The sequence below is a fragment of the Naegleria gruberi genome, assembly GCF_000004985.1.
Source record: "Naegleria gruberi genomic scaffold NAEGRscaffold_47, whole genome shotgun sequence".
In the NCBI taxonomy this organism is placed as follows: domain Eukaryota; phylum Heterolobosea; class Eutetramitea; order Acrasida; family Naegleriidae; genus Naegleria; species Naegleria gruberi.
Window position 1 is genome coordinate 208,787 of NW_003163280.1, and position 27,974 is coordinate 236,760.

The 27,974-nt window shown below is 33.0% G+C and overlaps 11 protein-coding genes across 11 annotated transcripts; 5 read left to right on the top strand and 6 right to left on the bottom strand.

The window, feature by feature from the left end:
* Positions 1–496: 496 nt before the first annotated feature.
* NAEGRDRAFT_71559 (uncharacterized protein) lies at positions 497–2,197 on the top strand (the record flags this gene model as incomplete). Its single annotated transcript, XM_002673293.1, has 1 exon — positions 497–2,197. One exon carries the CDS (start codon positions 497–499, stop codon positions 2,195–2,197), a length of 1,701 nt encoding a protein of 566 aa, XP_002673339.1.
* A 21-nt stretch (positions 2,198–2,218) lies between these two features.
* NAEGRDRAFT_59012 (uncharacterized protein) lies at positions 2,219–7,790 on the bottom strand (the record flags this gene model as incomplete). The annotated part of the gene is made up of 1 exon (XM_002673355.1): positions 2,219–7,790. One exon carries the CDS (start codon positions 7,788–7,790, stop codon positions 2,253–2,255), a length of 5,538 nt encoding a protein of 1,845 aa, XP_002673401.1. The 3' UTR covers positions 2,219–2,252.
* Positions 7,791–8,649: 859 nt separating this feature from the next.
* On the bottom strand, positions 8,650–9,981 carry NAEGRDRAFT_71561 (uncharacterized protein; the record flags this gene model as incomplete). Its single annotated transcript, XM_002673356.1, has 1 exon — positions 8,650–9,981. One exon carries the CDS (start codon positions 9,979–9,981, stop codon positions 8,650–8,652), a length of 1,332 nt encoding a protein of 443 aa, XP_002673402.1.
* Positions 9,982–10,401: 420 nt separating this feature from the next.
* NAEGRDRAFT_80970 (uncharacterized protein) lies at positions 10,402–12,291 on the bottom strand (the record flags this gene model as incomplete). The annotated part of the gene is made up of 1 exon (XM_002673357.1): positions 10,402–12,291. One exon carries the CDS (start codon positions 12,289–12,291, stop codon positions 10,423–10,425), a length of 1,869 nt encoding a protein of 622 aa, XP_002673403.1. The 3' UTR covers positions 10,402–10,422.
* Positions 12,292–12,523: 232 nt separating this feature from the next.
* Positions 12,524–13,971, top strand: NAEGRDRAFT_51665 (uncharacterized protein; the record flags this gene model as incomplete). The annotated part of the gene is made up of 2 exons (XM_002673294.1): positions 12,524–12,649; positions 12,727–13,971. 2 exons carry the CDS (start codon positions 12,524–12,526, stop codon positions 13,969–13,971), a joined length of 1,371 nt encoding a protein of 456 aa, XP_002673340.1.
* Positions 13,972–14,533: 562 nt separating this feature from the next.
* On the top strand, positions 14,534–16,468 carry NAEGRDRAFT_71564 (uncharacterized protein; the record flags this gene model as incomplete). The annotated part of the gene is made up of 1 exon (XM_002673295.1): positions 14,534–16,468. One exon carries the CDS (start codon positions 14,534–14,536, stop codon positions 16,466–16,468), a length of 1,935 nt encoding a protein of 644 aa, XP_002673341.1.
* Positions 16,469–16,661: 193 nt separating this feature from the next.
* Positions 16,662–17,849, top strand: NAEGRDRAFT_71565 (uncharacterized protein; the record flags this gene model as incomplete). Its single annotated transcript, XM_002673296.1, has 1 exon — positions 16,662–17,849. One exon carries the CDS (start codon positions 16,662–16,664, stop codon positions 17,847–17,849), a length of 1,188 nt encoding a protein of 395 aa, XP_002673342.1.
* Positions 17,850–18,240: 391 nt separating this feature from the next.
* On the bottom strand, positions 18,241–22,040 carry NAEGRDRAFT_71566 (uncharacterized protein; the record flags this gene model as incomplete). The annotated part of the gene is made up of 5 exons (XM_002673358.1): positions 18,241–18,400; positions 18,451–18,970; positions 19,019–20,343; positions 20,393–21,478; positions 21,517–22,040. The coding sequence occupies 5 exons, from the start codon at positions 22,038–22,040 to the stop codon at positions 18,241–18,243; spliced, it is 3,615 nt and encodes a 1,204-aa protein (XP_002673404.1).
* A 671-nt stretch (positions 22,041–22,711) lies between these two features.
* NAEGRDRAFT_51668 (uncharacterized protein) lies at positions 22,712–24,274 on the top strand (the record flags this gene model as incomplete). The annotated part of the gene is made up of 1 exon (XM_002673297.1): positions 22,712–24,274. One exon carries the CDS (start codon positions 22,712–22,714, stop codon positions 24,272–24,274), a length of 1,563 nt encoding a protein of 520 aa, XP_002673343.1.
* A 403-nt stretch (positions 24,275–24,677) lies between these two features.
* Positions 24,678–25,700, bottom strand: NAEGRDRAFT_55400 (PLP dependent aminotransferase domain-containing protein). Its single transcript, XM_002673359.1, has one exon. The coding sequence runs from the start codon at positions 25,637–25,639 to the stop codon at positions 24,701–24,703; it is 939 nt and encodes a 312-aa protein (XP_002673405.1). The 5' UTR covers positions 25,640–25,700; the 3' UTR covers positions 24,678–24,700.
* Positions 25,701–25,984: 284 nt separating this feature from the next.
* On the bottom strand, positions 25,985–27,255 carry NAEGRDRAFT_44707 (uncharacterized protein; the record flags this gene model as incomplete). Its single annotated transcript, XM_002673360.1, has 3 exons — positions 25,985–26,884; positions 26,950–27,049; positions 27,218–27,255. 3 exons carry the CDS (start codon positions 27,253–27,255, stop codon positions 25,985–25,987), a joined length of 1,038 nt encoding a protein of 345 aa, XP_002673406.1.
* Positions 27,256–27,974: the final 719 nt, after the last annotated feature.

Genomic DNA, 27,974 nt, shown 5'->3' on the forward strand with positions numbered 1-27,974 from the left:
TGACTAATTCATGTTCATGTGAAAATTTGTGAATTTTAGTAGAAAATTGACTCAGTCAAGAAGAATTACACTCGTGAGGGTTGCAATCCTCTCAATAATATGGCGAATTTCATTTCATATTGAACTTTCACAATATGTTCATTGTAATCAAGTAATTTAATATATTTAAAAATCTTAACATTCAATCCTTTCCCATCTCTCAATTTAATCCATCCTCATGTCCCTTCCAAATTCTCCTATAATTATTCATCTCAATATTCTAAACATTTTCCTCCTCCCTAAACAGCAATTGCTTCTTCCTGAACATTCACCCAACAAACCAACAGCAACAACAACCATATGAAAGATCATCATCCTCACCACCACCAACCAAGCAACCTTATCAACAAACCAATCAAGTCATTCACCACCCACTCTCTATCCAACCACCAAATATCACTTCTTATCAAAAGACAAAGAAAAACCAATTGCTCTTGAATTTTTAAATAGATAAAAAATGTTGTCATCATCATCGGGTGCTGATAATAACAACAAAAGCAGTAATAATAATAATAATAATAGAATGGATAATAGTACTAATAGCAATTGTAGCAACAACAACAACAGTAGCAACAGTAGCAATAATGTTGGTTTGGGAGGTTCTGGTAGTGCTCTGAAGGGATCGGAGGAGAAGAAGAAACAACAGGCTCCTATTAAAATTCTCAAGAAGAATGATTTTAGACAGGATAATGATGAAGAGTTTTCAATGAGTCCAAAGTTAGTTACGAGAGGAGTTTTATCAGTTAAAATTCCACCTGCTAATGTTAATAGTAATAATGGATCTCCCCTCCCTTCATATAAGAAGAGTTCAGCCTCGCCTTCAGCATCTTCACCACCAGCATCAGAATTATCTAAAGCTTTAGTATCATCGGAAGATCATGATGGTCAAAGTCCATCACCAACAACATCTTCTTCTTATGAGGAGCAAGGAATTGCTGAAAATCATTTTATATTTCTTCCGAATCATAATGAATTGTTTAATCACTTTGCATTAGATATTGGTGGATCACTTGTCAAGATGGTTTACATGTTACCTTTTAGTGATAATGAATTTATTTATCAAACTCAAGATTCTGAAAGTAATGAACTTGAAGCTTATTATCATCAAGCTGTTAGTAGTGATGATGAAGAGGTTGATGGACAATTATCCATAAAATCACTTCCTCCACAATCACCATTAATCATTTCAAAGGATGTTGATCATTTTTATGAATCTGAAAATGGTGTTAAAAAGAGAGGTTCTAAACTTTGTTTTGCTAGATTCCAAACACAAGATATTGAACAATGTTTGAGTTTAATTGAAAAGTTACTGAAATTAGATGAATCAATAACTGGTTCATCAGAAGCTCCTTGTATTAAACATATTAATGCTACTGGTGGAGGTGCATTCAAGTTTTCAGCACTATTGAAAAATAGATTTGGTTTTGAAGTTAACAAGCTAGATGAAATGGAATCATTGATTAAGGGGTTAAACTTTTTATTGTTAAATATTCCAAATGAATCATTTACATTCACAAAGGAAAAGAAGAGAGAATACCTTTCTTTCCATGACAAGTTACATACAGATATTTTCCCATATTTAATTGTAAATATTGGAAGTGGTGTGAGTATTGTTAGAGTTGATGATGTTGGTAAATTTGAAAGAGTTTCGGGAAGCAGTATTGGTGGAGGTACCTTCTGGGGTTTATCAAAATTATTAACAGGTTGTAATTCATTTGAGGAATTGTTGAAATTAACCAAGACTGGTGACAACAAAAAGGTTGACATGTTAGTTGGTGATATTTACGGAAGAGATTATGAAAAAATTGGTTTGAATTCTGATATTATTGCTAGTAGTTTCGGTAAAATGATTCAGTACAAAGCTGGAGAAGGTGAAGAACCAAAAGATGCCGATCTTGCTAAATCTTTATTATTTATGATTTGTAACAATATTGGTCAAATTGCCTATCTTAATGCTCTCAGATTTGGCCTTAAAAGAATATTTTTTGCTGGTTACTTTATCAGAAATCACGATGTCACAATGCACTACATTTCCTATGCCATCAACTTTTGGTCTAGGGGTGAAATTTCTGCCACTTTTTTGAGACATGAAGGTTATTTGGGAGCAATTGGTTCCTTCCTTTCATCTCCTCAAAAAGATTCAGAAAATTCTGAATAAGCTGTAAATATGTATTGAATTGTATTAAAAGAAATATATTTATTAAATTTACAATTTAAAAGTTCATTGTCATCTTTTTCTTAGGTTGTTTGGCAGCAACTTTCTTTTCTGTCTTGGCAACAGCTGCTTGTTGTTGTTGTTTTGCAAAATCTTGAATATCCAGTAAAACTGATGAAGGTAAGAGTTGTGAAGTGATTAAGGATTTGAATTGTTCTGGAGCAACTTTGGTCAATCTGTCAAAACATTGAACTCCAAGAAGGAAGAGTTTGGAAAGGGCATTATTCTTGGCAAATTTAGTTACTTTCACTAACATTGGTACAATCATACTCAAATAGCTTTGAATACCTTGAGAAGGTGTATTCAATTCAGCCAAAAGTGAAAAACCAGCCAACAAAATATTGATTGCTGGAGGAGCAATCTTATCTGCACCATTAACAACAAGAAGTCTCGATTCTGATGAAAGACTCAGAACAATTTCTTCAGCAATCTTCATAGAATAGAAAACTGAAAGTTTTGCAAGACCGTTTCTAGCCAAGAATAGAATACCATTCTGAATACCATAAAGTAAGTTGAAAACATTGTCAACTGATTTGGCTTGTTTGATTTGATCAGTTCCGTGAAGAATTTCAATGTCAGAAGTAATTGCCTTACGAATAGCTGAGACAACATTTTCATGGATTGAAACATCAGAACATAGAGATGAAGAAAGGAAAATAAATAATAATTCAACTTCTGGATTGGTAATTAGCTTTCCAGAGGCAACTCTACCAATAATATTTTCAATAGAGGCACTGATTGCTACTTGCCAAATACTGAATTTCTCTTCAGCAGAGATGGATTGATCTTTGGATTCACTTTCATTTCTCAATTTTTCGCTTACCTCAATTATGGCTGTTGTGGTATCTAGACCCATGTTTGATTTGGTGAATTGAATGACTCTACAGGTTGTGTACAACAAAGTTGGGACTACAGCACCAGTAATTGACAAGCCAAAGACTTTAACAATTGTTTTCAAGGATTTCATACTATTAGCAATTAAAAGTTTTTGTTCCTTTTCCAATTCAAAAGATCCTAGTTCAAATTCACTGTCTTGTTTGAAGAGATATGGGAAATGAAGTCTCAATGGCTTTAAGCAAACTTCAGTACTGGTTGTCACAACTGCTTGAGCATTGACTTGATCACTTGAAACAAAGAGAGAAACATCTACACTACTCAAAATCTTTTCCAAAAGTTCAAGGCATGCATTATGAAGTTGGAAATGTCTGACTCCTTGAATTTCAATCAATAGCAAGAATACTTCGAAAACTGCTCCAGGAGCATGGTGATGTTTTTGGAATTGTTTGGTGGCCATTATTTCACCAATAGCTTTAATACACTTGATAGCCTTATCCACATTTCTCTTGTCAGTTCCATATAATCCAGAAATTGCAAGACCAATCAATAGAGAATCATTATAGTCAATATCTTCAGCTACAGCTTCAAGACCAGCCTTCTCCTTTGCAAGCGTAATACCATTCAAAACACTAGCATAAGCTTGCTTGTAGTAGTAGAGTACATTTCTTTCGGTACCTAAAGCAACATAGTAGAATCTGTTAAGATTTTCTTCAGCTTGTTCATAAATTGGAGAATATTGATCAGAACTTGATCTGACCAAGATGTTGTCATCCTCTTCGTCTGTTACCACAATTGTCAAGTTGGCAAAATCTTGCAATAAAGTATACCAACTAATAAATATATCCTTCATATTTGGTTTAAGGATTTCAATGAGTTCAGTGTTTTGAGTTTCTTGAGCAGCTACATAAATATCAGCAAGAGCAGCTAATACAGAAACCTTAATCATACAAGTAGTAACCTCACCGCCTGCATTAATAAATAACTTTTCATCAATAACATAATTTACAAGGTAGGAACACATTATGGAAAGTAATTTGTTTTGATTTCTAAGCATCTTAGAAGGAATGATTATTGATGAAAGTTGACATGCAACATATACTAGTAGAGGCGAGTTGATTTGTGTGATAGTTTCACAAACAGCTGTTGTAAATCTAAGTGAATGTTGTTGAAGTAAAACTTCACATGGACTAACTGGATCAAGTACTTCTCCAAAGACATTGTTAATATTAATCATTAACACAAGCCCAGCATGTTGAACTGAAATAGTTCCTTTGTTTGTTGCAATAGAACAAATATTGATTATTTTTTCCAAATGATTAACCAAACAATCCTTGTCAGTATTCTTTAGAGCAACAGCCGCATCAACATGATGTAACTCATCCTTGAGTGTTTCGATAAGTTGTTGTAAACACTTCATGGAGAATACCTTTGTTTGCCAACTGAAGGCAACAACTACTGATTTTCTTTCAACAGGAGTATCATCCTTTTCATCAGTATCACTCAACATTACACTTTGACTCTTTTCTGCTTCTGCTATCTTAGTTTCTGAAGAAACAACTGTAAAAATCAAATTGACCCAATCCTTTGGTGGTATTAATTTGCTTGAAATTAAAGATAAAACAATATTCTTAAAGTGATTTTCTTGGTTATTTCCAGAAACATAGCTATCATTTGAACTTTGCGAAAGTGATTGATAGGTGAGAGCTTGTGAAATACTAAAATCAATTGAATCAATGATTTGGAACAATTCTTCAGGTGAGAAGTATTTAGAAATAAGTTCTGGCCTTTGGTCACAAATAATCTTGATACATTGACCAATCTCGTTTTGTATGTTTTCTATGTACAATCTTTCCTTCTTTGTGGAGAGTACTTGCTTCAAATATTGAACAATCATTTCAAAATCAGAAATCATATATGGTGTAAAAATGATAGCTCTTTGCATCAGTCTAACAAATTCAATTAGTAATCCATCGGTAATATCCAATTCAGAGGTGGTTAAAGTGGCATTCATAATGTCAGTAATAAAGTATTGGAAAATCTTATCGAATGGAAGATTTCTGAGTTGCAAAAGCTCTGGGCCCAAACCAATCAATGCTCGCATAATTTTACAAACTCCAGTCATAATAGAGGTTGGAGAGTTTGGATTTTCAAAGAGAAGTAAGAACAAGTGTTGAATGATTGACTCAGTGTGAGGCACGAAGGCAACACCATTAGTCTCAATAGTCTGGTAAATTGATACGATTGAGCTCTTTTGAACGTCTTCTTCTATAATCTTTGAAAGAGCAAGCAAGAAGCTAACTGTTGATGGTAAGGAAGCTCTACTCTTAAGAGCACCAATGGCTCTATTGACTGAACCGAGAGCTAAAGCTAAACCAGATTTGAGGGCAATATTAGTAGTGAGGATCTTTTCCTGGCAACGCTTAACAAGGTCATTGAGTAAAATATCTCCTATAAGTTTACCAAATGAGTGCATACATTCGGCAGCAGCAGCTCTCACAAATGAATCTGAAAACCCTAAAGCAGCATTCAGAATGGAATGTACTTGGGTGAAAAATTTGTGTTTCCTGTTTTCTTCAATATTTGTCTCTAAATTTCTGAGAATGCAATAAACAGAAGCAACAACGTTACTGAAAATGCACAACCCAACATCGGCTGGTCCTGTTTCTTCATCAAGTCTACTTCTTAAAGGTGTTGATGATGGAGAGATGAAGTTATTGGCAAGAGCTGTTTTGATTTGTTGTACTAAATGTTCAATAATTTGGGTCTTGGAGTTTGGTTTGTGGTAAATAAATAATTTTCCTAACAATCTGATTGAGGAGTCAACTAATCTGACAGCCAGTGATGGTAATTTCAAATAAATACTTTCAGAATAGAATAAATTAGAAATATTATCAAATAAAACACAAGCTGCATCTAAACTATCAACTGATATTGAGGTTACTTTGCTTTCGATTGCTTCCAATTTGACTTTAAGATCAACCATTGAATCAACAAGAGAAGTTCTAACTGGTACTGAATCTGTTGATGTAGCATCAGCCTCAGCAAATGCCATCTTGGTAACAAAATTGATGACGTGTCTATGTTGAGGTAATTGCAACTTGCTGTCAACAGATGGTACATATGCAAGCATTACTTCTGGAAGTTTTCCAATCAAGTTAAATAAATTCATCTTGAGTAATCTTATTGAGTATAACCCTATTGAAGTAGTAGATTTAAAGTTGGTAGGTAAACTAGAGAGCAACTCAATGGTGGAGGAAATATATCCGAAAATCAAGTTCATCTTTTCTGGTGTGAGTAAAGGAGCACAATTAGTAATAAAAACTTGCAATGAAAGAAGGCAGCAAGCTCTAGATCTGAGTCTATATGTAATAATTTCCTCCTTAGTTGTATAAGTAATAGGTTCTTCATACTTTCCACTCATTGTTTCATTCCATAATTCGAGAATCTTCTCTAAATTATTCTTTACCCAGTAATCATTGAGAGAAAGAACTGAACAGATAAGTATCCAACAAGATTCTTGTCTCTTCATAGATACATAAATATCATCAATATCTCGATGAGCTGCTTTACCAAGCAGACATGCTGTATCTAAAACAGCAGAGCACAAACTATGAGAAATAGTCAAGCTATGTTTGGCAGATACAGTAATTAACGCAGCCAAGGCACATGAATGTCCATGTAACGAATTAGCATAATTTTTGATATTTTCATCCCTCTTGGAAGCTGTTGCTAATTCACCATGATCAATTTGTACCATGTTCATCAAAGCACTAATTAGACCTGTTGAGTGTGATGGTAAAGCTTCCATGAGTTGCTTAATTGTCAATGCTCCAACATATCTCACATTTTCAGATGGATATTTAAGACTACATAAAATAGCATCCAAAATAGAATCTCTTTGTTTAGAAACACATTCTCCTAAAACTCTACATAATTTTCCTATACAATATAGCACAGTTGTAAAACAACTCTCATTGGACAAAACTGTATGGCCAACAACTAATTGAACTAAATTTGATAGTAAAGAAAGTCTTCCTGCTTCTGTTAATCTATCAATAAGACCAATACTAATCATTTTAGTTACATAGGTTTGGGCATATTTCTTGTCATTGTTTGTAATGTTGTTTGAACTGATCGAGATGAGTCCTGTTAAATTTCTTACAATTGTATCCATATTGTTGATAATGACTTCCTCTGGGCATTTAGAGAAGAAATAAATGATACATGATGAAATAGCTGCTCTGAGCTCTTTTGTTTGTCCAATTCTTGTGAAAGGTGCTGTAGCAACCATGATGGCATACAGACAAGTGTATTCTTTAGAACGTTTGGCTGTACTTCTTGGAGTTGTTCCACCATCTTCATTACCTACGGAATCATAAACACCTGTGTCACTCATACATGATAGTAATAATTGTGCTGTGCTATGACTAAACACTTCTCTAACTTCTTCATCCGTTTCCTCCATAGCTTTCAAAGAAATATTAAGAGAAGTTTCAAAGATTTTTAGATTAACATCCGAAGGTCTCGCATAATTGATAGCAACAGCAAGCATAAGTTGCCCACAAGCTACTTTCACTTGTTTGTTTGTTTCTTGTGTTCCTTTCATAATTAATTTCAAGTATTCAGTCCACTCATTCTTCACTCTCTTTTTAGAGTTTGCTACAAACTTTGTACATAATAATAACATTGATTCTTTCATCGGATCATCCTATAATAATCATCAAATATTAAATCCAAATAACAATAAAGTTATAACAATGTTTAAATAATTAATCAAATAATAAAGTATAATAACAATAAATCTATAATCTAACAATTAAAAACAACTTACATTCAACTTCCACAATCGTGTAAAGAGGCCATTCATGATCAAATTAAATAAACTTGGAACAAGATGTGATTGTATCGAATAGGCCTCTCCGAGTATATCCAATAAACAGGAAATTTCGTTCAACTTTTGTGGATTTCTAGCAAGATTGGAGTGTTGTTCAAGTGATTGAATAATACGACTTGATCCGGATGGAATCAACGATGTTGGATTTATCCTATAAAATCTATTAAAACATCTACACAAAAGTCGTTTCGTGAGAGAAGGATTGCCAATATTTGTCAGAAAAGACACTGACTTTATCAATGTAACTTCAACATTCTTATCCAATTTATCATAACCAGTATTCTCCAAATAACCACACAAATCGGTGAATATCAGATAAATTTGTTGTTGTTGAGTACTATTTATCTTTTTGTTTTGTGAGGCAAGCGTACAAAACTGTGTTAGCTGAGAGAGACAGGCCTGCATTTTTTATGATTTGAAATTGTCGTTGGATAATTTCCCTCTTCTCTCACCACTTATCACAAACAACAAACATATCATAAAAAAATTATTAAAAAAATATCAAATAATGAAACCTTAATCCCGAATAATAATATTATTTCATTGTTTATGATGAAGACTTTGATTACATGACTGGTTTGTTGCAGAGACTGAAATCAAGAAATGAATATATTGCCAAGAAGTAGGAGGACTAAATTTAGTCATAATCATTCTTGCAATTTGTTTAATCAAATTTCCAACCAGAACTGAACATATTCTTGTAATTTCCTTCACTTTGAAAGATGCCAAAGGCCATATGATAAATACTATCAAGTATTTGAATTCTTTCTTTTCCAAAATCTGAGAATCTTCTTTTAAATTCATTCCATTCTAAATAATTAACCTTATTATTGATAGATTTCAATCCAATCTTGAACAGTAAATATCTTGCCAATTTCATCTCTCCAATAATTTTTGTAATTCTGCACGGAATATTTGCTCCTAACTTGTATTGGAATGTGTTTATGACCTCATCCACTTTTTTACGGTCTTCTTCAGTTATTTGAGCAAATCTTTTTTCAAATTTCTCATCATTGTCATTCAATTCTTTCAAGTAAGCTCCAAGCTCCTCAGTTGATTTGAAATCATTAATGTCAATAAAAAGGCTTGAAGGAAAACCCCAATCCTTAATATTTTGAGCTCCTCTATAAATGATTAATAACTTGGCACCATTTTGAAGAGCTTTCACACCCTCAAAGAATTTCTCTGTAACGTAATCCTTTGAAATGGAATTCTCAGCAGCAAAATAGAATTTGCAATTATTCTCCAATTCAAATTGTTTTCCATCAGGGCCTTCTTGAGCATTTCTTCCACAACGTCCATACTGTCTTATTGGAATAAACTTGGATAATGTGGTGAGAGTTTGATATCTTTCTTTTGCATAGGTTCCATCCTTGCAATTCGAAACAAAGGCACAAATTCCAGAATTTCCACTTCTTTTCTTTTTTCCAAAGAATGCACTCTTTGCCAACTCGATAGGATAATACAAATAATTTACCCAAACAGAGCAAGTTGACAAGTAACAAACGCTAATATCTGCAGTAGATTCAGAGAATCTCTTCATGGATTCAATATCTGAAACTGTTTGAGTGAGAGGTTGAATATTTTCATGAAGAACTGCCTCACTACACATAAAGATTGATAATCTTCTCATTCCTCTCCACATATTCTCACCATACAATTCATCAATTTTATGGGAACGAATCAAGCTTTGAGAACTTTCCAATTCTATAACTCTTTGAAATACTTCAATATTTCTCAATTCTTCCTCTTTTGTGCTGAGGAAGAATGGCTGAGAATATTCACACAACACTAAAACTGCATCCAAATTCAAACCTCTTTCTTTTGATACAATGTCAGCACTCTTATCTCCATATATTTTACTTGAATGTTGTCTAGTACATTTTGATGTATCAAAAGTTCTAAAATAGGAAAACATTGAATCACTTGTTGTCCAAGTATCTTGAAATCCTAACTTTGCCATGATTGGATCAGAAAATTTAGTATTTCCCAACATGTTATTTTCCAATTGTTTTCGGTACCATCCATAACTTCCTTCGCTGTCTTGATATGGATTTGTTAATTGTAGAGCAATTGCTGTGAAAACATCGTGTGAAGGAAGGAAAATATTAGAAAGGAACCAAATTATTAAAACAGTAAAAATTATTATTCCATAGATCAAATGTTTCTTATTTCCAGTGATCTTTTTTAATAACAATTTAAATTTGTTGGTTTTGGCTTGTTTCAAGTCATGGAAGGAATGATCAGTACTTGGTTCGTGTGGTCTGCTTCTTCTGGTGAGGTTAGGAATAACACCACGATCTTAGTGAGTAGGAAGGTAACATTTTTTCACAACCTTTCAACTCTCTTTTGAAGTGTGACGCTGATAAAAGTCAAGACCGACTATTAAAAAGGAAATCGAGTTTAAAGAGCAAAATTCAAAATTAAAATTGAGTGTTTAGTATTCAAAGCTTTGTACCAGGTTTTCTTCGTAAAGATCTTCCTCTTCTTCGAAACCATCAAACATTCTTCGAGAGTTAGATTCCTCAATGTATTCATCCATTCCCACATTTACTGTACAAACTCTGCTGGGTATTGATTGTGAGACACTACTACTCTTATTGACATATTCCTCATCTTCTTCAGTTAAGCTGGCTAACATTGTGTTTCTTTCAATAAAACTGTCATGCTTTGATCTTTTTGGCTCCATATGGTCTTCATCCAACAGCACAATATCATCATCTTCAAATAGTTGAGGATTATATCTCTTTTCTTCCTTAAATTTATAACTATTAATCGTCTTGATGCTCTTTCTTGGTGGGTATTGTAAGGAAAATTCTTCATTTGCAATTTCTTCTTCCAGCTCATTGGATCCTTCTTCCTCTTCAATTTCCTCGTCACTAAAGTCTGTTTTTCCAAACAAGTCACTATTTGTATCCTCTTCATCTTCGTCTTCGTTATCCATTCCTCTAAATAACGTGTTCTTAGATGGTGTTGATCTAGAATCTTGTAACTTTACAGAGGTCAAACTCTTTTCCAGATTTGAGATGTTGTCATATGATTTTTGAATTGACTTTTTAGAGAAAGCTTCTGGAGGAGGCTGATAAAGAGGAGAATCGTCCAATTCATCGCCAATATCTTCCTCTGAAATAATAATCATGTCATCATGAGAAGCAGAAGCTTGATAATGTTCTGGATGGTACTCTTCCTTTGGAGGTTTTTTTAAAATTCTTAATTCCTCTATTGAATAGTGTTGTGTGTCTTCTTCCAAAATATCGTCTTGTTCCTCTCTGTTTTCATACCTAGATATTTGAGAATCATTTGGGATATTGCTATGAGAAATTAATAGTACATGATTTTGTTGCTTATTGGAGCTTCCTAGTTTGGATTGAACTTGACTCTTGTTGTTTTGTTTTGCAGTTTTGGTAATTGGTTTGGCTCCTTGCATGACAAGAGCTTTGGAATTGGTTGGACTGGTGGTGTTTGGAGTTGTTATCATTCTTGGTAGAGCTGTTTGTGGTTTAGGTTCAGTTAGGAATGATGATTGGTCCAGTATCGATTCAGACATGTCAATATTGGTTGTGTTAGGTCTGTTTGAAGTTTTTGCCATTCTCCTTCCGAAGGCAATATGTGGTTTATCTTTTGATGTATTCAATGGTTTCTCAATGGCGAGTGGTTTCTTCTTCAGAGCTAACTTTTCTTCTTCTGTCAGATATGAAGATGCATCTATCATGCATACGTTATTATCTCCCATATGTGTAAATGCCAATTTCTTCGGTATGAGTGCCTCCGTGACAGGATTCTGTCTTAGGGAGTATATTTTCCTTAACGTACAAGCTGGTCCAATACTAATCCTATCCATGCAATAGTACTCTTCCTTATCATTGAATGACATGGATGTCAGTTCTTGTAAATCAAAACATAAATTCATCCACTCTCCACTTTTTACAACATCAGAAATTGGTATTTGCGTATGCAGTTGTGTCTTGGTAACAGTTTTAAAACTACTAGAGAAAATCAATCTCTTTTTGATTTGTTTTTTATCCCGAATATGTATTTCTATTTGAAAAACTGATCCGATACAACATTGTAGTACTAAATATCGATGCATAATTTGTAGTGTTGATGTTGTCGATTTCGGAAGCTCAATGTTCGTTGTATGAAAGGAACTTCCCTCAATACAAACAACAAACGATTTAACCTCTTTATCAAATTCTTTTTTTACCATCTTTGTATTCTTAATTGCAATATTAGCAAGAGCACTCGATCCCTGAGTTGACAGCAATTCAATACTATCACCCGAACTTGAGGCAAGATTTGTCGACATTTTTTATTCTTATTTTTAGATGACAAACAGCCTCAATAGCAAACCTAAAAAAAACCGTAAATTCGCTTGATTGCTTGCGATTTTGATCATCATAACCTTCATGAAAAAATATATTAGAAAGTAAATATGGGAAATGAGAACACTGGAAGTGAAAAAAGCAATAAGGCAATTTTAAATAATAATAATAAATAATATTTAATATTAATGAACAAGTTTTCCCTCCATCAAAAAAATGCCAGCAAAGAAAGTGAAGAGTAAAGACTCTACTACAACAACACAGCAACAACAGAGACATCCAAAACTAAGAAGAAGTCATCATCATCGAGTAGTAGTGCACCGAAAAAGTCTTCATCTTCGGGTAGTAGTGCTGCTACACCAAGTACTCCAACAATAGCATCGAATGTGAATACAACATCAAAATCATCATCAAAACAGGCATCAGCAACATCTTCTGTTGATTCTGTTCACAATTTATCATCATCTGTGGCTTCTCCTTCTCCCTCTGTAACAAAACCTAAAAAAACAAGTAAGAAAACAAAAACTTCTTCATCTATAACTTCAGGCAGTGCTAGTAATTCTTCTGTTGCTGCTACAAGTGCTCCGATCATTCCACAAGCCTCTATTCCTCCTTCCTCACAAATTGCAACCCCTGTAACTATAAATTATGCACAACAGGCAGTACCTCTGGCTTTTCCACCACAGTTTGCCAATAAGAATACCAATCCTACACCACCATCAAATGTGGAGGTTCCATACTCGGAGGAAATCAGTAAAATGTTGATGGTATTTTGTTATACGAGCAGAATTGAGCCAAATGGAAATAGAATTATTGAAAGATATACTAGAAATCATTTAATTCAATTAATTTCAACAGCTTGTGAACAGATACAAAAATCAGCCACACAAACAGATAGTTCAATAACTATTTCTCCAGATGACATTCTCTTCTTATTTAAAAATAATAGTCTAAAATTAGCTAGGATTGAAAATTTAATTAAAGTGAAGGAAATGAGGAAAAAGGATGAAGAAAGTACATCAGAATCTGATCCAAAGAAGAGAAAACTTACAGCAATCCCATTATTAAAGGAAAAAAAGATTAAATATGATCCAATTTTAGAGATTGGACATTTTTCTGATGATGAGGATTTGGAAAATGAAAAATCAAGCTACGATCCTTTTGCCACATACATGCACGAAAAACGAAAGGCTGCTGATTTTTTAACTAAATGTATGACAACAAATGAATATATGGAATTTACAAAGAATAGAGAGTCTGCAAACATGTTGACTAAGGGAACCAAAAAATTCAGACAATGGCTCGACGTGTCGAACGATATCAAGATGAACGACCTTGTTTTAGAAATATTAGCAATGGAAGCTTTCGAAACTATTGGAATACTCTGTCAAGTAGCTCTCATAGTAGCTATCGATAGTCAAAATAGAAGAATATCACCATTCGAGGATGCTCTTTTCAAGTATGCTGGCTTACTGTCCGAGAGAGCCAGAAGGATGTACTCTCAACATCCACAAGACCCGATAGACTTGGCCACTTCGAAACCAGTTCCAACTGTAAATAATAGTTTCCTTACTAATAATCACTTCCTTAGCGCAATCACCTTACTCCACCCACCAAGTTGCGGAAAACATTATAACCCTCTCAAATTTATTGTGAACATATAAACCCATATTCTTTTGAAGCGACATCAACTTTGAGGTATTTCAGTTTCTAAACAAGTTTTCAATGAAAAATTGCTTATTATACAAAAGAACTTAATCCTTAATGATGCTTAATGATGGAATTTACAGTAAAACAGAAATTTCTTTCCAAATATATAATAATAGAGTATTGAACCTCTAATGAGCAGATATATATTACATTTAATATTCTTAATAAATAGTTTCATTATTTGTAATTTCTATTTTTTGTAATATTTTTGGAATATCACAATTATCACCATCATTCAAATAACATTTACTTTTTAATGAATGAATATTATTTGATTGAGGTGTTGTATCAGAAACTCCACCTATTGTGGATGAAGAGGAGTGACGAATTGTAATCAAATTGTTTGATCAGATTTTAACTGAAAATCATAGTGAAAGTTCGTATGATTGTTGTAATAATGAGAGCGGTTACAATTGATCATCCACCAATGGATTGGAAGGAGGGTTTCACCGCAAATTTTGCTAACTCCTAAACTTTGAATGCACATATTTGGAGAGATTTTCAGCAAAAGAAAAAATGTTTACAAACGACTTACTGTTTGTTGCATTGTGTCTTGTTTTCGCTCTTTATGTTGGTCAATTTGTCCATGTGACTAATGGCCAAAATTGTTCAGCATCAAGTTTAGTTTCGAATTTCGCTATTGATCAAGCTGCCAATGTTCAATGTCAAATTGGCTACGCTCCAGACAAACTTTCATTACAATGTAGACCCTATGACACTGTATTCGATGAAAATTATGGTAAACTTTGTAATGTCTCAAGTGATTGTCAATTAAGTTTCGTTTGTAGTGAATTGTCAAAGATTTGCGTTCCTTCCAAAACCAGAAGATTAGGAGACGCATGTCTTGCAAGAGAAAGTTGTGTAGAGCCATTCAATTGTTTTAACGGAGTTTGTTCCATTGTAAAGGAAAGCAGTGATAGAAAATTTGGTGAAAAGTGCAATTTCATTGATTATGCCAATAATACAAAGCACTTATGTAATCCTACCTTTGCATGTCTAGCTGTTTCTTATCCAATTTATCACTGTTTTGAAAGAATAGAATCTGATATTGGTGGATTTTGTGGTCAGAACTCAACTTCTTTCCAAAGTGGTTCTTGTAAAGTGGGAATGTGCAATGCCATAACTGAACAATGTGTTCCATATCTTACCAATGCAACAGAAGGTCAAGGTTGTGAAATTATGACACCAAATTCGTATACCACATGTGGTTCAAATTACGAGTGCAGATTAGGAACGTGCTATTTGAAAGTAGATGCAGGACTCGATGAAACATGCTTATATTACAATTCTACTTCATATACATTCGGGGTCTGTAGGGAAAAGCTAACATGTTCAGGTGGAAAGTGTATTGGATTGACAATTTCACCACTTGGTGGATATTGTGGTCAAAACTCAACTGGAAGATATAACTGTGGCAATGGATACTGTTTCCTTGAAAAGTGTGTACCTTATGTGAGTTCTCTAATAGGAGGAAAGTGTGATGTAACTGATTCTGAAGGTTTTTTCACATGTAAGAATGATGGTACCTCACCATATTGTTTCAACAACATATGTAGGACAAGAGGAAAGTTGGGCGAAAGCTGTCAACACAAATCTGATTCCTGTACCTCTCAATTAATTTGTAGGTCCATTGGAGGAGCTCCAAAAACATGTGAAAATTATGCACAAAAGAATGAAAACTGCTCATCCACTTCTGATTGTGCTACTGGATTATTGTGCCTGTATTCAAAGTGCACTAATTTGAATGGAAAATCAGTGGGAGAGGCATGTTTCTCCAACTCTGAATGTGATTCTGGTTTGTGTTACAATAGCATTTGCTCACTGAATTACAATACCTCTTCATGCAGTACTGATTCTGATTGTAATATTTATGAAAATTCCAAGTGTTCCTGTGGTTCTGGAAGATCTTCATCAGATTCCACATTTGGAACTTGTGCTGGTTTGAAGAGATGCAATGTTTACCAACTCATTCTTGAAATCTGTCTTTCCAATTATGGAAGAGGAGCCTCTGTAACAACTATTTTTGACAGACACAGCTCCATTCACAAAGATTGTGCCAAAGAATTTTCTCAATATTATTCATGTTTGAGAATTGGAATTAGTGAAGCAGGTAATGTTCAATCTCTTTCAATTTCTGGTTTAGATGTCAACACTCAAGTTAAAGATCCTGCAGTTGTCAAGATTGCCCAATGTAATGCCTTTTTAAGTCACCATCTGTCTGTTTGCTCTGGATTTGGTGATTGCATTGCTGATGGTGTTTGTAAATGTTATCCAGGATATACTGGAACTTATTGTCAAACAATTTACACACCTCAAAAATCATCAATTATTCCACCAACAAATTCAATTGGTGGGGAAAACCGCACTGCCCTACTATCTGAAGGAAAGAAGAATACCTATTCAAACTTGTTGTGGATTGTCTTAATTTCATTGATTTTTATTCCACATTAAAAATATTCTACATCATCAAAAATTGTTTTCAGGAGTTCAATAATGTGATAGGTAATGAGGTCTTCAAAAAGCAACTGTCCAATCCGTAATAGAATATCTAAAGGTTGTATTCTACCTTGATGTCTAATAAATCATTTTGACGAGTAGTCTATTCTTGTCACAAAAATATTTACAACAAGAAATCAAAAAAAAAATGTTGATATTACTGATTAGAATTGCTTTGGTGGCACTAGTCTGTTTGTTATGTTTAAAATTCGGTATTGCTTCACCTTCATACTTGATCGCTCCATCAGTATTTATTATAGCTCTTGATTTGTTCTATCACGTTAATCAAGAAAGAGACGAAACAAGACATGATGAAGATGAAATAGAAAATGAATCAGTTGATGATGATAAACTTATTCAACAAGTTATTACACAAGAAGAATCTCATCAACCTGAAACTAATGTTGAAAATAGTTTAGACGCCAGTTTACCAACAGAAACTAGTGACCATCCATTGGAGGACTTTGAAGAGCCACCTGTCAATGTGTCAGATACAAATAATGAAGATATAAAAGGTAAAGAAGAAATTGTTTCGTCAATTTCGTTGTTGGATCTGCAAGATGAGCCTTTACAGATTGTTGAGCAAATAACAGTCACACCATTAAATCATGATGTTTCTTCTGAAGAAGAATCTAAAGAATTGCCATTCACCATTTCAAAGAAACTAAAAACTTCTATTGAATATTTAGAAGAGGAAGAACTTCAAAAGATTGAAGCCAATGCTGAACACTTTGAAAAAGTTGACATTCTTTTGAAAACTGATCTGAATTTCATTGAAAGAGCTGTAAATGTTAATTGTAATGTTTTAAAGTTGCTGAAGGAAGATGAACTTTTAACTGTTTTAGAAAGATATGAATACTTGTTTGCGCAACTTGACAACATATACCAGAAGAATGTAGAATTTGTAAAGAAAGTGCTGGAAAGAAATCGCCAAGTTTACTTGTACTTAACAGATGTTGATACTATTGCACTATTGTTAGAGGAAGAAATTATTTCTGGAAGATCTTTGGATGATTTTGTCATAAGCTCCAACTTGCTAAAACGTGTCATTCTCAAGTTGACAAAAGATCCAAAATTTTACATTGATCACAGAAATGAAATATTATCTCTACTGGGTGGTGATCCGTGGTTACATAGATGTTTTTTCCCATTCATTAGTGATGATAAGGAAATTGTCATTGAAGCAGTAAGGGAGGATGGTTTCAATTTACAATATGCTTCTGATCGATTGAGAGGTGACAGAGATGTTATTATAGTAGCACTAAGGAACAATCGTTTAGCAAGAAATTTCATAAGAAGGGATTTCTATGAAAAGTATGGAGAACCTTGCTTTTAATTGAAAACAAGAATAAATATAGCTAAATCAAACTCCCTTGAGATCCACTTTACACTAATCATAGAAATTGTGGAGCAAGTTAGTTCAGAAAGTAAGGAAGAGCTAACAAATCTGAAGCATTTGGTCGTTGATTTGCATCCTTTTGTAACATTTGTATCACAATTTCAATTAAATCATTCGAATATTCTCCATTAATTGATTCTTTCATTTGATTTGTTAGAATATTAACGGCACTTCCTGATTGATTTCCCAAGAGTAAATTACTTATCGAAGTTGAATAATCTCTTGTCATGATTTGGTAAATTGAAACACCCATTGAAAATATGTCAGTGTTAAATGAATAAGAACTTCCAAGAGCAATTTCAGGACTCATATCTTTACAATCTGGGTGTTAAATAGACCAATTATGTAAAAACTTACACAGTGGAGTTCCAACATAGGATTGACCTTTCATTTCTTGAAACTTTTTTGCCAATCCAAAATCTGCAATTACAATTTCAATTTTTTCTTTTGATAATTTCTTAATAAATATATTGGTTGGCTTAATATCTCTATAATTAACAAAAATATATCAAAAATTAAAGAATAATGTCTAACATACCTATGAATAATAGATAAAACATCATGAACATATTTCAGAGCACTCAAAGATTGTTTCAAAATTTGTTTCACAATTATTTCACTACAATTCTCTTTCAAAAATCTTGTCAAATCACCACATTCATAATAATCCATATCAATACAAAGTAAATTATCACTAGTAATAAAGTAATCATTCACTTTGATAATATTTGGATGATTGATATTACTCAATTGAGATGCTTCTTTCATAATACTATTTAAATCTGTGAATGATTCAAATTTAACAATTTTAACAGCTTTGATTTGATTTCCTTTCTTGGAATCGTTGGCTTTGAATACACTTCCAAATGCTCCTTGACCAATTCTTGTTATATTACTATATCTGGAAAACGTATCTTCGGTATCAGAAGTAACTGAACCCATCGATGATGAAATAATTCTTGATGATTCTGTTGGGAAATCTGATAATTCAATAATTTCAGTATCTATTTTTGCAATTTCAACATTCTTATTCTTCTTTCTCTTTAACGATAACATGACTATTACAATAATAATTATTACAATAATTGTAATAATCAATAAAGTACCAACAATTGGTACTACAATAGAAATAATGAGAACAGTGGATGTGTCAACCGATGACGCCTTCTTAATTTGACAAAATTCTCCTTCAAAACCCTCATTACATTTACAAGTATTGGTTTGGACACATTGTCCATTTCCATTACAAACATTTGAATTTGAAGAGAGAGTTCCATTACATTGTATAGGTTGACAATTACTTCCATAAAACCCTTCCAAACATACACAGGTATTATTCCATGAATTAAATGCTGAATTCTCACCACAAACTGGATAAATTTTTCGAATAAGTTTTCTGTTGTCAAACAAGAAAATTGAACCATCACTTTCCTCATATTCAACACTTGTTAAGAAGGAAACGAATGAAGTATACGTTCCTTTACCATCTCCATTGAATTTTGGATTTTCAAGTCTAACACCAGCAATATCCACAAGTAAACCTGTTTCTTTCTCATACATTCTAACAAGAGTACTGTCCAAAATAATGATATCACCATTTCTTTTTTGTTTCATAGCATAAATTTTTTCAAGCAAAGAGATACCAGCAGGCAGATTATTACCTGAATATCCACTATCTGAAGTTCCTGCAATTGTTCGCAAATACAATTCATTTTCAGACATTATCTCAATTTTTTTAACACTAGTCGCAGTAGAGAAATAGATAGAACTTCCTTGAATTATAATATTGGTTATTGTACCAGGTTTTGTTTGATTAGTAATAGGTCCATCAGGTGAATCATTTCCGAATGTGAATTGGGCAACTCTTGTAATCATTTGAGTTGATATTTCATACTTCGCAATGATAAAGAGAGTTGCTATAAATAAATCACCATTTGTTTCATTGACAGCTAGATAGGTATTACTTAATGGGAGAGTTGTATCAAGTCCCTTAACATTAAAAGTGAGAGTACCACATCCTTTTCCAATAATTCTTTCGAATTTCATTGTCTCTGGATCTATCCTTAATACTCTACACGCCTCCTTAACATAGATTTTCCTATCAAAATTTGAAAATATCATAGAAGAAGCAACGTAACCTAAAGAGAGGAAATTAGGTTCATAAATATACGTATAAGGTACCATTATAGTACTTGGGCTCAATGGGGTAGTAATACCTGTTTTTTCATCATATTTCTTCAATGATTTCGTATCTATAAAGTAAATTACCTTATTTAGCGGATCTCTTGCAAATGATGAAGCTATTTGAATTCCAACACTTGGATTTAATCCAGCAATAGTTGAAATATTACCATTGGAAACTTGTGAAATGTAATTTGTACCTGTGAGCAATATTTTGGTTGGTTCATAACAATCGACTCTCTGAATTTGTCTGTAAAATACACATTTCACTATGTTTGAAGAATTTGTAAAATACTTACAATGCCGACTCCATTACTGGAATATCTTCTCCACTATAACCAACAACTTCGAATGACGCATTGGAAATATTAATGCTATCCAAACCTGCAATTCTATTCAATGAAAAATTCTCAATATTCAATTCGAATAATTTTGATGTCATTCCAATATAGAATTTACCTTCATAACAAGAAAAAAAAGTATAACCAGGTAAATCTCGACTGTACAATTGAAAAGATTGATTACTATAATGAATAATTTCATAAAATGTTATTTGACCGTAGTATCCAAAGATAGAAGTACTGTTTGGATATCTATAATTGGGAATAACACAAAATCCATAACTTGAAAAATATGATTTAAAAGGTATAATCGTTTGTTGATAAATCATGTTTTTGTAATAATGAAAATAACCATTAACATCTAATATATAAATTGATGAATTAGCAAGAGAATTTCCAATTACAGAAATGGCTTCTCCATAATCTGATAATTGTGAAAAATTTCCATTTTCCATATTTAAATAGTACAGGCCTAAATTTGGACTAAGTTGTGATAAAATCAATAATTCACCGCTCTCAAGACAATGTAGTTCCCTTATTTGTTGTAAATAAATTCTTTGAGGAATATTTGAATAAGTTAAAAGTCTGTCACTTCCAAATACAGTAGTCATTTTTCCATTGGAAACTTTTCTAATAATATTTAATTTTTCAACAAAATAAAATTCATTCTTGTACATAAAAGGATAATTAACATTGCCAGTTTCATACATTTTCAAAGGTGAAATATTTTCACCATACGGATGATTAACTATTCCACCAGATAGAGTTGAAACCATTCTATTTTGTAAATTAATCATTCTAAGACAATTATTCGACTTGTCAGCAATAATAATTGAATTCTGATACAGTAATAATGAAGATGGTTCATAAAATTTAATATTCAATGAAGAATATTCTTCCAAATCACCTGAATATCCACTGCTGAATGAAGAACTTCCAATAAAGAGCTTAGTTTCACTTGATTTTGATAATTTCATTTGTAGAAAGTTGTTAGTTTGTGAGGAGGTGTAAATTTCTCCTTGTTCTGTAACAAATATTCCAAATCTTGACAAATTTAGTACTATTTCATAAAAAAGACTTACAAATTAGATTGAGGTGAATTTTGATCAACTATTCTAAACTTTCCATTTTCATCAACTGATCTCACTCTATCAGCATCAGTAAAATAAACAATTTCATTCTTTCCATTCGAAACAACGTATAAACTCTTTGGTGAATTCAAAATCAATGAAGTTCCGTCCGCTCCGTCAATTTCCTGTTGAATTCCACTCAAATATCCACCACCTGCAATGATTGAAAGTTTCTGTGTGGAAATTTCATACTTTTTAATGAGATTATTTCCAGTATCTGCAATGTAAATATTTCCGTTCTTTGTTACAAACACTCCTTGTGGTTTGTTGAATGAATATTGAAGAGAAGAAACTAATTTAGTTGAATTCGAAACCATTCGAATCTTGTCATTTAAAGTATCTGCAATATACAAGTCACCATTTAATGGATTTTGAGAAATTGAAGTTGGTGTATTAAATAGAGTTTTTAAATTTGAATAACCATCACCATTAAATCCACTCAACCCAAATCCTGCATAAATTTCAACAATTGACATGTCGACTATTCTAAAAATCAAATGCCTTCCAACATCTGACACAAAAATATCATTGTTCAAACCAAGGCATAACCCTGTTGGTAATTGCATGTATGCATCCCGAATAGCAACTTTATCATAATTATTATTCACACCAGCCAATGTTTGAGTTTGAAAATATTCAACTTTTGACAGACCATGGCAGCAGGAAGAAATTAATAAACATGTAAAAAAGATAAGAATCTCCTTGGTTGGCAGAGGTACCATGAATGTGTGTTGCGATGTTTTTTTGCGGTGTTATCTATCCACAACCTCCATTCCGGTCATGACCAATATTTACAAATTCAAAAAAAAATTTGATGGAAATAATATGATTGGTTGGTTTGGTCCGGTACTGTGAGAACATGAAATAACTGATCAACTTCCATTACATAGGTTTTTGCTCATTCATTAGTTAAAAATCCACGAGTTCCTCTTTCAACTGTAAATTTCATTCTCTGTGAGCAACTTGCTTTCTTGTTATTGTTGTTCTTGAACGAAAATTCTCACAAATTTCTCGAGCTTTTTTCGGTGGCAAGCCTTTTCATATTTAAACTGTTCTCCATCCCAACACAAGGTTCATCAAAATACATTTTTTTTAAATCTCATTTCCTAACTTGAATCAAGTTGACTGGATTTTACAATAAAAAATAATGATACCAAACAATCATCATACCCCAACAACAACAGTGAACAAAGATATCTCCTCCTCCGAGCAAGGACTTTATAGTCTTGGACCTAAAACACGATTAAAAGGTTTTCATAAATCACACTATTCTCCACAATTGTCAACCAGCAGCAAGCCTTCAATTATTCTTCCATCATCATCATCATCATCAGTGCTTATTAATTATGATCCACATGATCGGGGAGAAGGCTCATCATCATCAGCACATAATATTACGAATACGAGTAGTAATACTACTCATTCATTGATTAATAATAATAATAATTTAATTTTGGGAGATTGTGATGGAGAGGATCAACAGTGTTCAACATTATCAAATCAATCAACAATGATTTCCTCTTCGTTTGGAACTTCGTTTCTACTCTCTAATGATTTGTTGAATAGAGTGGATGGATCAAACCGTTCCATTTACGAAATATCGAATCAATCGAGATATAATCCAAGGAATGTGGAAGATTTTGGGAAGAGTAAGATCTTGTTTCATAGAGCTTGTAAGGAGGGTTCTTTGAGGAAAGTTATTAGAATGTTGGATGACGATAATGGTTTGATAAATTCCAGATATGAGAATGTCACTCCACTCTATGCATGTATTGAGGAGAATAGTTATGAGGTATTCAAAGAATTATTAGATAGAAAGGCAATTATTACAGAAGGATTTCTCGAAAAAGTCATTGAACGAAATGGAGAATCATGCACAAAGATTAGCTGTTTGTATTTGGCTATTCATTTGGGAAAATACACAATAGTGGAGGATTTAATGAGGAAAGCCAACTTTATGGATATCAATATTGGGAAAGTGGTCAAGAATAGACAATCTACTAAATTTAAGGAAACTCCATTGTTTTTGGCTGTTCGATTAGGAGATATCAAAATGATCAAGACACTTTTGAGCGACACTCGATTTTGGCCCCATTTCAATCTTGTACATAGTATGGTTTCAAAAAATTATGGAGACAGTATTTCCAATACTATATTTCAAGCACTGTTTAGTATTGAGGGAAGGACATTTTTGGAAAGGGAGAGAAGGTCAAGAGATTGCTTTTTGGAAATTAAGAAAATGTACAACTCTATTGACCCACCAATTGCTTCGATTCAAGAAATTACCTCTGACATTAAGCCATTTTCTCTTTTGCATTTCAGTAGATGCTCCTATAGTGGAACGTCACTAAAAACCATCCACAGCCCTCTTTATTTGGCCATTATGAATGAAAATGATTACTTGACAAGAGAACTTGTGAGCTGCGTTCCAAACAAGCACTTTGGTGAATTTGTTTCCAAGTCGAATGAAACCGAATCTTGCCTGTATTTGGCAATCTACAAACGAAGTATACATGTAATTATATATTTATTAAGAATTAATGCAGATACATTGGAAGATGTAGACAAGTTGCGAGAGTTTGCCAGTGGAGAAGGTATTCATCTTGACCATTACATCAAAGTAGCAAGATACTTTACTAATCGAATGTATAATCTAGCTAAGGGGATTGTAGATCATTACTCTGATTTAGAAATAATTACTCAACAATAAGAAATCACATTATTTATTTAATTTTACCTTATTCACTTCAATTTCAAAGTTAAGAGCTCTTCCGCATCCATTACATTCATCTTCAACAATCAATATGTAAGCTTTATTAGCTTTGTCCTCATATAATAGCCAAGCATTCTGATTATAACACTCGTCACTACAATAAATCATTTCGTCTGGAAAAATCCAATCTTCTCCACATTTGCAACTCAACTCACCACAATCATCACAAGTGATTCTGAAAGAAGTTGCAACTGAACAAATTTTATCACAACCAGAACATTTAGGTTTCATTTTCTTATTTTTTTAGAATAAAGTTGGTGAGAATGATGAAAAGTTTGAATTGTGCTTGACAAATTAAGCACTTAAAGTGCTATAAGACCCTTTGTAAAATTAAATAAGCAATAACTGAAAATGATAAATAGTTTATAATAAATCAAGAATTTCATCTAAACCCTTAACAACTCTATCGTAATCATCTTCAAAGCCAACAGCCAATCTAATGAGAGTATTTCCATCCTTTTCTGTAGGCCATGGATCAGTTCTTGATAATTTACTTCCAAATGAAGTCTTGTGTTCAATAATTTTGACACGAGTCAAGACATCTAGAATTTGTGATTTGGTTCCCTTAACTTTGAATGTGAAAACACTTGGCACTAAAACTTCATCATCAACTTTAGAGAAATACTTGGCAACTAAAGCATGAGTTGGATGAGTGGAAATAATAGGATGATTAATTTGCAATACCTTTGGATGTTTGCTCAAGTGTTCTGTGATTATTTTCTTAGTCAACTTGGAAGAGCTTTGAATTCTTGTATCGATATCTGACAAGTGTTGATGAACTAATTCACAATGGAGAGGAGAAACGTGATTTCCATTTACAATCATCCATTCTGAAATATTCTTCATTGAATTCTTTGATCTAGCCAAAACATATCCTCCAATACAAGTTCCAGCACTGTAATACTTTGTCATTGATGAAACAACATAATCAACTTGTTTCACACTAAAAGGATTGAAAATAGTTTCTGTCAACCAAGTATTATCCACAATTGTTGTCAATGACTTGGAAAGAGAACCCAATTTCTGAAGAATTGTAAAGTCAAATATTTTACCATTTGGATTAGAACATGCCTCAATAAACAAGACATTCACTTGCTTTAGTAACTTTTCTTGAAATAAGGCAACAATCTTTTGTGGATAGGCCACGTCAACACTCACCAAATTAACATTTGTATAATTCTTAGCTAACCAATTGAATAACCTAGGAGAATCACAATATAATTCATTGGAATAAATTAAATTGATTGGACCAAATTTGTTTTGCATCATAATACCATGAAGTGTGGCACTAATCGACTGCATACCTGAGGCTGCAAGTTGGCAAGCCTTTGCATGAGGATCATGTCTTTTCATCAATAATTCTTGAAGTTGAATATTATCGGGTGAGGATGATCGATTGTAGAAGAATTTCCCTTCCGATACTTCTCCGAGTACTAAATGTTCATCTTCAAATCGTTGATTCATGGCAACAGGTGTTGTGAGAGGTCTGCTTTGCATTTTGTTTTGGTTATTATTTGGTGATGTGAGTGCAGCTAAATTATTTTTAAATGTTTACAATATTTCTCAAGTTTGAAATTGAAAGGATAAATGAGAAGAATAAAGGTTGAATATGAAGGATCATGATTGAGGATAATAAATAATTTAATTTTACATCATTGAAACGTCTCCATCAGCATCAGTTTGTAAGGTTTTGGAAATGTAGGATGCTAGGGAAAGTAACTGTAAAAATTCATCAGCTCCATCAATTAAACACTTATCACATTCGGATATTTTCAATAGAATCTTACTTCTTTGAATATCATCCATTTTAACACAACAAGCTTCGCTCAATAAATATCGTCCAAGTTGGGTAATTATTTGATAGGCAGCAAAACCTTGCTTGATAATCTTATTCACACCACTACGTATCACACCTAGGTCAGTTTGTTGGGAAAGGGTTAAAATTTCTTCTATGATTTCATCTGGAACTAGACCAGAAATTTCAGCTATATGATTTTGTGAAATAGCATTACCAAACATTCTAGAGGCACTTTGTAATGTTGTGATGGCCTTTCTCAAATCTCCTTCAGAGTGACCTACAATAGTATCCAAAACTTTTTCATCTTTAAGTGTTATTCCCTCCTGATTAGCAATATATTGTAATCTTTCTTTAAGTAATGAATACTCGAGTGGTTTAAATCTGAATTTAGCACATCTTGATGTGATTGGATCAATAATACGACTCACATAGTTACAAATTAAACAGAATCTGGTGACATTAGAATAGGTTTCCATAGTTCTACGCAATGCAGATTGAGCATCTACAGTCATTGAGTCAGCTTCATCAAGAATAATAATTTTAAAAGGAGGACATGGATACTTTCCCTTTCCTGTTGGATTTTCACTCACAGCTGTTTGAGCAAATGTTTTAACTTTAGTTCTAATAACATTGATACCTCTTTCATCACTCGCATTCAATTCCAATACTCTAGTTTTATATAATTCTGGTCCAAATAATTGTTTAGCAATAGCAGTTGCTGTACTTGTTTTACCATTACCAGGAGGTCCCTAAAATTTCATCCATTGTTAAATTTTGTTGATGATGAACATCTCCTGATACACTATTTACTTACATAGAAAAGCAAGTGAGGAAGATTGCCCACCTCCAAACTCTTCTTCAGAGCACTAACAACCTCTTCTTGGTGCACAACATCATCCACAGTCTTTGGACGGCTGAATTAATTTAAATTCCAATTTTTGTCGGAATCAATGATCATCACCACAATAAATATTTATCATCAAAAACCAACAACACAATATTCACCAACAACACAATCATCATTATCATTTTAGAATCACAATAAGCACTCTCATCACACTAAAAAAAACACTGCTACATACTACTTTTCAGTCCATGGTTGTTGTGATTTTTGATTCATTTTTTTTAAATTTTTGGCGGCAAAACAATTAAACGGAAATTGCTTTTTATCACCCGCAAAAAATGAAAAGACATTCAAATGGCAATTCTGTTGGTTCTTCTACAACAGCAGAAGCCGAGGATAGCAGCATCATGATGCTTCGGGTTGATAATGATAATGATGGAGAATCAATCAACAACACTGATGATCACTCTCATGGAGGACCAAAGTTGAAAAAGGTCAAATTGAATCGTGATGATTCTTTTGCAAATTTGAGTGTAAATATTATTGGTCGTATTATGGAGTATTATTCGTATTTTATGGAACATACATTTATTTTGAGAGATGCCAATAGTAGATTACTGTTAGATATTTATGCAATCAAAAAATTGAACGATCAAAGACATGTCTTTCTTCTATTTCCAAGTATTGAATTGGAAATTTATGAATTTAGTTTTAATTTTGATTATTCATTTCCTATGGATGTCAAACATCTAAAATTAATTGACAGAAGGCCATTATCACAGATAGAACACAAACCACAGGCTGCACTTTATCCAATTCACAAAATGCAACACTTGGAGACATTAGAAATATTTAGTAATATTCTACATGAAGGATTTATTCCTACCCTATCAACAGCCAAACATTTAAAATCCCTTTCACTTAAAAGTGTGTGTGAAATAACTTTGGATGGTCTCAGAACCATCTTGAAATCATGCCCTTCTCTACAGTGTCTT